At 46.3% G+C, this 13,881-nt stretch overlaps 1 protein-coding gene across 1 annotated transcript in view; it reads right to left on the bottom strand.

Annotated features, from left to right (window-relative positions):
• The window catches only part of LOC124796124 (odorant receptor Or1-like), a 54,903-nt gene that overhangs the window by 13,032 nt on the left and 27,990 nt on the right, over positions 1-13,881 (bottom strand). Inside the window, exon 3 of the mRNA XM_047260214.1 lies at positions 6,037-6,136. Within this exon, the coding sequence (XP_047116170.1) occupies positions 6,037-6,136 (100 nt within the window). The remainder of the gene's footprint in view (positions 1-6,036; positions 6,137-13,881) is intronic.

Genomic DNA, 13,881 nt, shown 5'->3' on the forward strand with positions numbered 1-13,881 from the left:
TGGGACAGTGTTTCTGGATGTTCATCAAACCAGGGACGTATGCTTACAGCCCTATGAGCACTGCTGTTGACATTTTGGAAGAAGAGAGTGTCCACAACATGCTCATCCTTAAGATGTAGTAGAAAGGGCAGCACTTGGTTAGCGAGAATGTTATAATAAACAATCTCGGTAATCTGAATGAATGGCTCCAAGAAATGCTACGAAAAATACCCCCAATTTGGAGCATATACTGTACCCGAACTTTATGAATCACCTTGTCCGCAGCTCGTGGTCTTTTGGTAGCGTTCTCGCTTCCCGCGCACGGGATGCCGGGTTCGATTCCCGGCGGGGTTAGGGATTTTCTCTGCCTCGTGATGACTGGGTGTTGTGTGTCTTTCATCATCATTTCATCATCATTGACTCGCAAGTCGCCGAAGGCGTCAATTCGGCGGCCGAACACCCCGCATGGGGTCTCCCGGCCAACAATGCCGTACGATCATTTCATTTCATGAATCACCTTGAAGATACGTAACCAACACGGATTCAGAAAATATCGTTCTTGTGCAACACAGCTAGCTCTTTATTCCCATGAAGTAATGAGTGCTGTCGACAAGGGATCTCAGATCGATTCCATATTCCTAGACATACAGAAGGCTTTTGATACCGTTCCTCACAAGCGACTATTAATCAAATTGCGTGTATATAAAGTATCGTCTCAGTTGTGTGACTGGATTCGTGATTTCCTCTCAGAGAGGTCACAGTTCGTAGTAATAGCGTTCCGCAAGGTAGTGTCATAGGCCCTCTGCTGTTGCTGTTTTACATCAATGATCTAGGTGATAATCTGAGCAGAGCCCTTAGATTGTTTGCAGAAGACGCTGTAATTTACCGTCTAGTAAAATCATCAGACGATCAATTCCAATTACAAAATTATATAGAGAGAATTTCTGTATGGTGCGAAAGGTGGCAATTGGCACTAAACAAAGAAAAAAAAATGGCTCTGAGCACTATGGTCATCAGTCCCCTTGAACTTAGAACTACTTAAACCTAACTAACCTAAGGACAGCACACAACACCCAGTCATCACGAGGCAGAGAAAATCCCTGACCCCGTCGGGAATCGAACCCGGGAACCCGGGCAAACAAAGAAAAGTGCGACGTCATCCAAATGGGTACTAGAAGAAATCCGATGAATTTAGGGTATACGATAAATCGCACAAATCTAAGGGCTGTCAATTCGACTACATACCTAGGAATTACAATTACGAGCAACTTAAATTGGAAAGACCACATAGATAATATTGTGAGGAAGGCGAAAGTACGCTTTGTTGGCAGAACACTTACAGGACGCCACAAACCCACTAAAGTGACAGCCTACATTACTCTTGTCCGTCCTCTGCTGGGATACTGCTGCTCGGTATGGGATCCTTACCAGGTAGGATTGACGGAGGAAATCGAAAAAGTACAAAGAAGGGCAGCTCGTTTCGTGTTATCGCGCAATAGGGGTGAGAGTGTCACTAATATCATACGCGAGTTGGGGTGGCAATCACTGAAACAAAGGCGGTTTTCTTTGCGGCGAGATCTATTTACGAAATTTCAATCACCAACTTTCTCTTCCGAATGCGAAAATATTTTGTTGAAACCCACCTACCTAGGGGGAAATGATCATCATAATAAAATAACAGAAATCAGAGTTCGAACGGAAATATTCAGATGTTCCTTTTTCCCACGCGCCACTCCAGAGTGGAATGGTAGAGAAGTAGTATGAAAATGCTTCGATGAACCCTCTGCCAGACACTTAAGTGATAATTGCAGAGTAAGAATTTAGATGTAGACCATCAAAGAAATATTTTCAAGCTTGAAATACACCTACCACACACGATAGGTTAAAGATATCCTTCGGGCTTCGGCGCAATCAGCATTTCGTCTCATTTTAAAAGGAGCAAAATCACGACTCGCCGGACGAACTACACGCCTCCAGTTAGGTACTTTCAAGTTTATGTTTGTTTAACCCACTGAAGACATTTACTGTAGTTTCATTTGCCGCTGTGAGCAATGATTTGTCGCGAGGTACTGCGCCAGGACTTAATTTCTAAAAACGCACAAACCGTATAACCCCGTCCCTCCCCAACAACAAAAAACACAAATTTCTAGTTTTGAAAACTTGTGATAAAACATAGAATGACAAATCGTTTGTTATAGAATAACGTTGTGAAAACCACAATTTTTAAAGCACGATAAAGTAGCAATGGGCGTACTGTACACACACACCCACCCACACACACACACACACACACAGCAGCAGCAAATCCAATTTCATACACGTGTGCTATTTTAAATCTCCGGTGCCTGAAAGCTGTTCCGACTGAGATAACCCTTGCACATCACTGCAAACGTCCAGTGTATATAGTTCCCTTCACAACGTTCGCTCGGAAATGGGTTGAGAAAGATTTGCATTTACTGACAGCAACAATTCCTGTCGGGTGTGAAACTGGATTGCCACTGACAATATGTAACACTCATGTCCGGCCCCTCTTGATTAGAATCTTTCTAAAACCACTGTTCTTATTGCGTGTTTCATGGCTGAATGCGATGCCCCATTTGTTATAGACCCATTAGAAAGTCAGCGTTGATACAACTACAAATCGGCCAACTTTGTTCACGTCGAAACACGATACCTGCTTTCTGACATTTCGTACCGTCTTCATGTCTGCCCATTGTAATGCTCTGATTCCGGCTGCTATACCTGAGGTTACAAAAGTGATGTGACAGCGATATGCACATATATGGGTGCCGGTAGTATTGTGAGGACAAGGTATAAAAGGGCAGTTCATTGGGGGCGTGGCCGAGCGGTTCTAGGCGCTTCAGTCTGGAACCGAGCGACCGCTACGGTCGCAGGTTCGGATCCTTCCTCGGGCATGGCTGTGTGTGATGTCCTTAGGTTATTTAGGTTTAAGTAGTTCTAAGTTCTAGGGGACTGATGACCTCAGATATTAAGTCCCATAGTGCTCAGAGCCAACTGAATGGGGGGCTGTCATTTGTACTAAGGTGAGTCATGTGAAAAGGTGTCCAACGTGATTATGACAGCACGTCAGGAATTAACAGACTATGAAAGCGGAATGGCAGATGGAGTTAGACGCATGAGACATCTGATTTCGCAAATCGCCAGGGAATTCACTACTCCGAGATATACACTGTGAAGATTGTGCCGAGAATACCAAATTCCAGGCACCTCTCACCACGGTCAACGCAGTAGCCGACAGCCTTCACTTATTTACCGAAAGCAGCCCCGTTTGCTTGGTCTTGTCAGTGCTAACAGACAAGCAACGTTGCGTGAAATAACAGCAGAAATCAATGTGGGACGTACAACGAACGAATCGCTTAGGACAGTGCGTCGAATTCTGGCGTTCATTGGCTATGGCAGCAGACGACCGACGCGAGTGCCTTTGCTAACAGCACAACATCGCCACCCAGAACGGCCGACATGAGTCCCATCGAACATTTGTGGGACATAATCGAGGGGTCAGTTGGTGCACAGAATCCTGCACCGGCAACATTTTCGCAGTTATGGACGCAGTAGAGGCAGCTTGGCTCAGTACTTCTGCAGAGGACTTCCAACAACTTCTAGAGCCCGTGCCACGTAGAGTTGCTGCACCACGACACGATATTAGCCTTTTGTCAACTCAGTGTGAATATAGTCATATAACCAATTAACAACAAAAACTAGCCACCAAATGTCGCATAAGCACCACTTGACTACCATGTCTTGCGTCATCACTGGAGAATTGCGTGACCGCTTGACACCAGTTCTACACCATCTTAAGACTTCAGAAAGATCACTGTGCTTTTTGAGGGGTTAATAATTTTTTATCTGGTGAACTTACACTATTGGCCATAAAAATTGCTACACCAAGAATAAATGCAGATGATAAACGGGTATTCATTGAACAAAGATATTATACTAGAACTGACATGTGATTACATTTCCACGCAATTTGGGTGCATAGATCCTGAGAAATCAGTACCCAGAACAACCACCTCTGACCGTAATAACGGCCTCGATACACCTGGGCATTGAGTCAAACAGAGCTCGGATGGCGTGTACAGGTACAGTTGCCCATGCAGCTTCAACGCGATACTACAGTTCATCATGAGTAGTGACTGGCGTATTGTGACGAGCCAGTTGCTAGGCCACCATTGACCAGACGTTTTCAATTGGTGAGAGATATGGAGAATGTGCTGGCCAGGGCAGCAGTCGAACATTTTCTGTATCCAGAAAGGCCCGTACAAGACCTGCAACATGCAGTCGTGCATTATCCTGGTGAAATGTAGGGTTTCGTAGGGATAGAATGAAGGGTAGAGCCACGGGTCGTTACACATCTGAAATGTAACGTCCACTGTTCAAAGTGCCGTCAATGCGAACAACAGGTGACCGAGACATGTAACCAATGGCACCCCATACCATCACGCCGGGTGATACGCCACTATGGCGATGACGAATGCACGCTTCCAAAGTGCGTTCACCGCGATGTCGCCAAACACGGATGCGACCATCATGACGCTGTAAACAGAACCTGGACTCATCCGAAAAAGTGACGTTTTGCCATTCGTGCACACAGGTTCGTCGTTGAGTACACCATCGCAGCCGCTCCTGTCTGTGATGCAGCGTCAAGGGTAACTCCGAGCTGATAGTCCACGCTGCTGCAAACGTCGTCGAACTGCTCGTGCAGATGGTTGTTGTGTTGCAAACGTCCCCATCAGTAGACTCAGGGATAGAAACGTGGCTGCGTGATCTGTTATAGCCATGCGGATAAGAAGCCTGTCATCTCGACTGCTAGCGATACGAGGCCGTTGGGATCCAGCACGGCGTTCCGTATTACCCTCCTGAACGCACCGATTCCATATTCTGCTAACAGTCATTGGATCTCGACCAACGCGAGCAGCAATGTCGCGATACGATAAACCGCAATCGCGATAGGCTACAATCCGACCTTTATCAAAGTCGGAAACGTGATGGTACGCATTTCTCCTCCATACACGAGGCATCACAATAACGTTTCACAAGGCAACGCGGGTCAACTGCTGTTTGTGTATGAGAAATCGGTTGGAAAGTTTCCTCATGTCAGCACGTAGCAGGTGTCGACACCGGCTCCAGCCTTGTGTGAATTCTCTTTGCATTTCACAGCATCTTCTTCCTGTCGGTTAAATTTCGCGTCTGTAGCACGTCATCTTCGTGGTGTAGCAATTTTAATGGCCAGTAGTGTATGTTTGCCATCTTTCGAACAAGCAACAAATGCTCTGTGGAGTTTTTTTTTTTTGCTTGGTGTATTTTGATTAAATACACATGTAATACAGTGTGAGTTATTATTGATCTGGGGTATTCGTTTATTACGGTCCGATCGGTCGCGATGTGAAAATCACACTGAAAATTCGATGAAGCTTTCCACAGATACGTTGGTCAGTGTCTGGAGTATGCCGTAGATCACGTCACGTAGCTCTTTTCATTTCTGAGTGCACAGTGAACACGTAAAGATGCCCTCCCGCCAAGTATGAGTGCCTGCTGAGAGATTTCATGCAGTCCACACAACGTGATTGTAATGCATTCCTTTCTTCATGACAACTCTTGACCGCACACTGCAGGGGCACTGAAGACGCTCCTGCAGCGTTTTCGGTGGCAAGTGTTTGATCATACACCAAGCAGCACGGATTTGGCTCCCTCTGAGTTTCATGTCAGCTCACATAAACGTTTTGGGATAGACAACGAGCTGTAGACCAGCGTAGAGAATTGGCGAAAAGCGCAGGTGGCTACCTTGCGCAACGAGGGTTTTGGAAAGTTGGTGCTACGTTGTGGAAAATGTCTATGTCGGAGCGGCGACTTTGTAGGGAAGCAACTGGAAGGTGTAGCTAACTGTTGCAAATAAAACATTTTTTGATTTTCACTGTGGCTTTCATTTCGCGACCGAACGGACCTTAATGTAACGAATAGCTCTAGTACTATGGCTATAGCTGAACGATGGCACGGAACATATTTATATTTTCTTGAAACGTGCGCCTTACTCACGTATGTAGCTGGGAAGAGCACCATACAGGCGTTGACGGCGCCCACCACAAACTGCGTCATAGCTATGGGGCTCATCACATCGTCGAGCAGGTGGACCAGCCTGCAACATTGAGAGCCTTATAGTACGCCATCTAGCTCTTTCATCAGGCACAACTGCAAAGCAGACGCGAATATTATTTTAGAAAAACATGATTTGCATGAAATCGTCAGTCAGCAAAAGCTAAGTGTCAAGTCACAAGAACAAGTACCACCTCCGCACTTTTACTACAATAGCGCCTCCAATTACAGGGAACCAGCCAAGAAATGCAGGATAATAGAATTTAATAGAAGTGATCCCCATCTCCTGAGCGACAGAGCTTTTGTGTGCGCTATTAACTTTGGTGTACAAGCAACTTATAAACCACGGTAATAAACAAGAAAAGACGATCAAAGCATTCACCAAACAGTGAAAATAAAGTGCATTGGTACTTTTTATCTTCACTTCTAGATGTCAAGTCCTCATTTGCACGTACATTTCTCCACTTACTGCCTAGCTTCCGAGTCAGTTGTTGAGGTAAAATATTGCCTGACGTTCTTCAACGACAGTCATATCTGTCTTTGTTTTTTTTTTTCTCCAGTCTGAAGCAGAATTTCCAAGACAATGTATGCTATTTTGCCCATTCGTTCCGAAAACGTAATACTACAATTACGCGAAACTCACATTTATCTTTCGGAAAATCATAAGCTTACTATTTTTCTTTTGGTGATTCTCTTCTTCCAAAACCGGGGATCGAGTTAATTAATTATCATTTCAAGTGTGTGTCTTGTATTTGTACACTGTCTGCCTCAGTTTCACCAGCAAAACTCTTAACTATGATACCGGAACACAAATTATTTAAAAACGACATTGGAATACTTGTAGTTATCTCACAGTGTGAATGAGGAAGATCCAGGTCAGAGATCATCTTCCGAAACCTCATACAACGACGGCAGGCCACCTAACTCCGGTGGTCTCTTTCCCCTGGGGAGAGCTGGAGAATGTCTGAGTCAGATGAGGACTTAACTGGCGGCGGGAGATGACCCCACTACGACAGGTAGTTTCGAGAGAGTACGCCATCCGACAGTACGATGGAGTTAGGCGATCTGTAGGCGGTCCCCGTAGCTTTACTTGTTTTGCCTTAACCTAAATAGTTATACATAATTTGTTGCGTCTGCTTTGCCTACAACAGTAGGTTATTTGTATTTCCTTCTATTTTTATCTTTATGTTGTCGAATTCTTAAACTGTTACTTCCAGATCTCGACTAATTAGCACAATATCCAGAGGCGAAAATGAAGATAAGTGATACTGACTGGACGCAACAGTAGTTGCTCGGTGCTTTTTAGGGTTGCTCAATAAGAGTTTTGTGGGCAGTTCCTTTTCTCCCTATTCTTCCTCCGGATCATTCTGTGCAATACATCGAAGTTTATCAGTCATCAGCTCTAAAGGCTAAGATATTCTTTTCATCTTTTTTGTATCTTCACACTTCTTTAACGATTTTTTCAAATTTTCGATTTATTCTACTTCTGCTCCTTTCGTCCAGTATTTTGCCTTAAAATGATGTGTACCCAACCTTTCCCCTCAACGATTTTCTTCTTCCTATTCAACTGAGCACTTGCCTTTCGTAAACTGTTTGTCACAGTAACTCGTGATTTGTTTTTCAAAAATGGCTCTGAGCACTATGGGGCTTAACTTCTGAGGTCATCAGCTCCCTAGAACTTAGAACTACTTAAACCTAAATAGCCTAAGGATATCACACACACCCATGCCCGAGGCAGGATTCGAACCTGCGACGGTAGCGGTCGCGCGGTTCCAGACTGTAGCGCCTAGAACAGCTCAGCCACTCCGGCCGGCGATTTGTTTTTATGTGTGTCAACCTCATTCTAGTCACATCCATCTTTGCGGTTTCCTGGCATGCATATCAACTCAGCATGTCAAGGGCGGCACGCTTAGAGCACAGTAAGCAAGCCACTTGGGAATGGCCAGCAGGTCGTCGCACCAAATAAACACAGGCATGGTGCTGGCAAGACTCACTCACATGTACTGACCAGACTTTGCCCACCTATGTTACTGCAGCATACCTTAACACACACTGATAGGCAGAACATTATGACCACCGACCTACTATCGATATAAACCGGTCCAAGCGACAGCAGCGTCACATTGCCAGGAATGACTGCTAGTCAGACACACGTGCGTTGCACCTAGTGTCAGTGAGAGGGCTGTCCATGTGTAAAACGGAGAAGGCGCTCGATGTATCTGAGTTTGACCGAGAGCAGGATTGTGATGGCCTGGAGGCTCGATGCGAGCATTTCGGAAACTGCACGACTTGTCGGGTGGTCGAGGAGTGCTCTGGTGAGTGTCTTCAACACTTGGCGAAACCAAGGTGAAACCACATCCAGACTTCGTGGGGTTTGGTGGCCACCCCTCGTTGCAGGTGTCACAAGTCGTACATTGGGCAGACTGGTGAAACTGGACAGGTGGCTAACTGTGGCGGAACTAACATCAGATTTTTATGCTGGCCAGAATACAAGTGAGTCCGAACACACAGTGCACCGAATACTCATAGTGATGTTAACATCACGGCATGGATAGCTACAACTAAAATGGGCACGTGACCATAGGGTATTGCCGCAGTGGTAGAGCATTGCATGGTTTGATGAATCCCGATACCTTCTTCATCAAGCCGATGAGTGGGTGCGAATGCGTCATCTTCCAAAGCAACATCTTTTTGACACCTGTACTTCTGGACAAAGGCAAGATGGTGGCAGCTCCATTATGTTATTGGAACATTCACATGGGCATTCATGATGGCCAAGTATCGTACACTGGTTGCAGTGGCATTTTTCAGCAAGGTAATGCGCCATACCACAAGACTAGGAGTATGATGGAGTGATTCGAGGAACACAGTAGCGAGTCGCAATTGATGTGCTGGTCCTTTAACCGGGGAGATCTGATCCTGATCCAACACATTAGCTGGGATGTGATTGACCGTGGCGTCAGATTCATCGTCCCTCTCCCCAGAACTGATGGAAATTAGGTGACTTGTGCGTGCAGATGTGGTGCCAACTGCCTCCAGCGACCTACCAAGGCCTCATTACTTCCATTCCACGACACGTTGCCGTCATTATCCATATCAAAGATGGACATACTGGCTGTTAGCAAGGTGGTCATAATATTCCGGCTGATCAGTATACATAGGTGGTCCCCTGCCGAACTCACACCATTGCGCTTACTTTGACACTAGGCCACCACCATTGTTCCCATCAGCCAACTTCCTTGGGTGCAACACTGCATACGCCCTCAATCCAATATGAGGTGATCATTTTCCCATCCTCCTCATATTTCCGTGCATCCAAAAATAAAAAAGCCCAAGAGTAATATCCTCTATCCCCATGCCACTAATATACACTATGTGATCAAAAGTATATGGACACCTAGCTGAAAATGACTTACAAGTTCGTGGCGCCCTCCATCGGTAATGCTGGAATTCAATATGGGGTTGGCCCACCCTTAGCCTTGATGACAGCTTTCACTCTCGCAAGCATACGTTCAATCAGGTGCTGGAAAGTTTCTTGGGGGGTGGCAGCCCATTCTTCGGGAAGTGCTGCACTGAGGAGAGGTATCGATGTAGGTCGGTGAGGCCTGGCACGAAGTCGGCGTTTCAAATGGTTCAAATGGCTCTGAGCACTATGGGACTTAACTTCTGTGGTCATCAGCCCCTAGAACTTATAACTACTTAAACCTAACTAACCTAAGGACATCACACACATCCATGCCCGAGGCAGGATTCGAACCTGCGACCGTAGCGGTCGCGCGGTTCCAGACTATAGCGACTAGAACCGCTCGGTCACTCCGGCCGGCTCGGCGTTTCAAAACATCCCAAAGGTGTTCTATAGGATTCAGGTCAGGACTCTGTGCAGGCCAGTCCATTACATGGATGTTATTGTCGTGTAACCACTCCGCCACGGGCCGTGCGTTATGAAAAGCTGCTCAATAGTGTTGAAAGATGCAACCGCCATCCCCGAATTGATCTTCAACAGTGGGAAGCAAGAAGGCGCTTAAAACATCAATGTAGGGCTGTGCTGTGATAGTGCGACGCAAAACAACAAGGGGTGCAAGCCCCCTCCATGAAAAACACGACCACACCATAACACCACCGCCTCCGAATTTTATTGTTGCCCTACACACGCTGGCATATGAGGTTCACCGGGCATTCGCCATACCCACACCCTGACATCGGATCGCCACATTGTGTACCGTCATTCGTCACTCCACACAACGTATGCCCACTGTTCTATAGTCCAACGTCTACGCTTCTTACACCAAGCGAGGCGTCTTTTGGCATTTACCGGCGTGATGTGTGGCCTATGAGCAACTGCTCGACCATGAAATCCAAGTTTTCTCACCTCCCGCCTATCTGTAATGGTACTTGCAGTGGATTCTGATGCAATTTGTAATTCCTGCGTGATGGCCTAGACCCTCTTCAACTGTCGGTGGTCTCTGTAAGTCAACAGACGAGGTCGGCCTGTAAGCTTTTGTGCTGTACGTGTCCCTTCACGATCCACTTCACTCACACCGAAAACAGTGGACATAGGAATGTTTAGGAGTGTGGAAATCTCACCTACAATGACACAAGTGACACCTAATCACCTGACCACGTTCGAAGTCCGTGAGTTCCGCGGAGCGTCCCACGATGTCTAATGACTACTGAGGTCGCTGATATGGCGTGCCTGGCATTAGGTGGCAGCACATACCACCTAATATGAACAGCGTATGTTTTTGGGGGTGTCGGGATACTTTTGATAACATAGTGTACATGGTGGCCATAATTAAAGTTATGATTTCCAAACCTTGTAGAAAGAGAATCAATGCTCAGAAGGATATCAGATTTGAACAGCAGGAGGAAACGCCATGGAAAAAATTAACGAAAATTTTACCAATAGATGTCGCTGTAAGGTAGATGGAGTCTGCTGCAAATTGACAGATGAATCACAATGATACGGCTGTGAATAGAGCTGCACATTATACTATGCTGTTCAATATGCATGACTGCACAAGCTGGGCAGTCAACAGTAGTGGCACTATTAATCAGGTGATCCATTCCACCAAGGCGATGTGGTACCGCTTCGAATGAGAAAAATCTGTTTTTAATTGCCCTGAGGCCGGAAACCGCATAAAAAGCAAAAAGACATCGGTTTCTAGTTCTCGTGAGACTGGCAGAAGACATGTTCAATATGCTGTCCACCGTTTTCTGCCACAAGTTGCAATGAGAAACAGCATGTTCCATAAGAGATCAGAGCGTCTTGGGGCTCACATTCAAAACGGTACGATCGTAATTTGATCACTGAACACAACATCTTTCAGTTAACCCCACAGCCAGAAGTCACACAGATTAAGATCAGGTGATCTGGACGGCCTGGCTGTAGAGAAATGACGGCTGACAATTCTACATTACTGGCCATTAAAATGACGTTCTACAGACGCGAAATTTAACCGACAACCGATTTGCTGTGATATGCAAATGATTAGCTTTTCAGAGCATTCACATTAGGTTGGCGCCGGTGGCGACACCTACAACGTGCTGACATGAGGAAACTTTCTAACCAATTTCTCATACACAATCAGCAGTTGACCGGCGTTGCCTGGTGAAACATTGTTGTGATGCCTCGTGTAAGGAGGAGAAACGCGTACCATCACGTTTCCGACTTTGATAAAGGTCGGATTGTAGCCTATCGCGATTGCGGTTTATCGTATCGCGACATTGCTGCTCGCGTTGGTCGAGATCCAATGACTGTTAGCAGAATATGGAATTGGTGGGTTCAGGAGGGTAATACGGAACGCCGTGCTGGTTCCCAACGGCTTCGTATCACTAACAGTCGAGATGACAGGCTTCCTATCCGCATGACCGTAACGCATCGTGCAGCCACGTCTCGACCCGAGTCGACAGAAAGAGACGTTTGCAACACAACAACCATCTGCACGAACAGTTCGACGTTTGCAGCAGCATGGACTACAGCCCGGAGACCATGGCTGCGGTTACCCTTGACGCTGTATCACAGATAGGAGCGCCTGCGATGGTGTACTCAACGACGAACGTGGATGCACGAATGGCAAAACGTCATTCTGTTCACAGCATCATGATGGTCGCATCCGTGTTTGGCGACATCGCGGTGAACGCACATTGGAAGCGTGTATTCGTCATCACCATACAGGCGTATTACCCGGCGTGATGGTATGGGGTGCCACTGGTTACACGTCTCGGTCACCTCGTGTTCGCATTGACGGCACTTTAAACAGTGGACGTTACGTTTCAGATGTGTTACGAGCCGTGACTCTACCCTTCATTCGATCCCTGCGAAACCCTACATTTGAGCAGGATAATGCACGACTGCATGTTGCAGGTCGTGTACGGGCCTTTCTGGATACAGAAAATGTTCGACTGCCGCCCTGGCCATCACGTTCTCCAGATCTCTCACCAATTGAAAACGTCTGGTCAATGGTGGCCGAGCAACTGGCTCGTCACAATACGCCAGTCACTACTCTTGATGTACTGTGGTATCGTGTTGAAGCTGCATGGGCAGCTGTACCAGTGCACTCCACCCAAGCTCTGTTTGACTCAATGCCCAGGCGTATCAAGGCCATTATTACGGCCAGAGGTGGTTGTTCTGGATACTGATTTCTCAGGATCTATGCACCCAAATTGCGTGAAAATGTAGTCAGATGTCAGTTCTAGTATAATATATTTGTCAAATGAATACCCATTTATTATCTGCAGTTCTTCTTGGTGTAGCAATTTTAATGATCTGTAGTGTAGCATATCCTAAATGCCTCTGCAGCAGCAGCTACACTGGCTGTGCAGTGTGTGGAGGAGCGCCATCTTGCATAACAATGATACTAGCCACACATCCGCGCTGTTGAAGGGCTGGACTGAAGATGGTGCTCAAAAGACTCTCATTGCATTTACCAGTGGCAGTACAGGTAACAGGACCCACAAGCTTAATCTCCACGAAAAAATACGGCACACACCACACAGTCACCTTCGCAGAATGAATTGGTACCGGCTGTTGTGCATGCGGATTTTCCGTTGCCCATTTTCTGCAGTTCTGCATTTTGACATGTCGCTGGAGATGGATATGATCTTCGTCTGCCCATAGAATGTTCCATGGCCGTTGACTGTCCACTTCCATGCAAACAAGAAATTCCAGATCGAATGTTTGTCGTGCTGTCAGGTCAACAGGAAGGAACTATTAAATATGGGTGATTTAGCATGGATAGCAATGAAGGTATTTCGTAGGATTTTATGCACCGTGTTAGCAGACATGCCCATCGTTCTGGCAATTCCTTGTGCACTTCAAATTTTCACACCGTTCGACCCCTCCTGCAAAGCTGTGGCCACATCTTCGACAGACGTCGGATCAATTGCTTTCCTCCCTCTTCCACTCTGGACGTCAGAAGAACCTGTCTTGTCGAATTTTGCAGTCAGTTTCTCCACACCCTTATCAGACATTGGACCAATGTCTTTCTTCATACCCCTGAACTTCTGCAGGGCTCTTAGCGCACAGGCACGGTTCTTGTAAAAGGGGCGCCATCCTCCATGGAGACAGATATGTTGGGGATTTCGGACGCAAATTGAGAAACCGCCGTGTGTCGCGCGTCTGTTAGTGTGCGTATTCTGACGCTTTTCAGCGCAATCTATTGGTCAAATTTTCGTTAATTTTTTTTTTATTCCATGACATTTCCTCCTTTGTCATTAATGTACCGTTCAAATTTAACATCATTCTGAGCAGTGGTTCTCTTTCTATACCGTTTTGAACCTGTAATTTAA

The sequence above is a fragment of the Schistocerca piceifrons genome, chromosome 4 (assembly GCF_021461385.2).
Source record: "Schistocerca piceifrons isolate TAMUIC-IGC-003096 chromosome 4, iqSchPice1.1, whole genome shotgun sequence".
Taxonomy (NCBI): Eukaryota; Metazoa; Arthropoda; class Insecta; order Orthoptera; family Acrididae; genus Schistocerca; species Schistocerca piceifrons.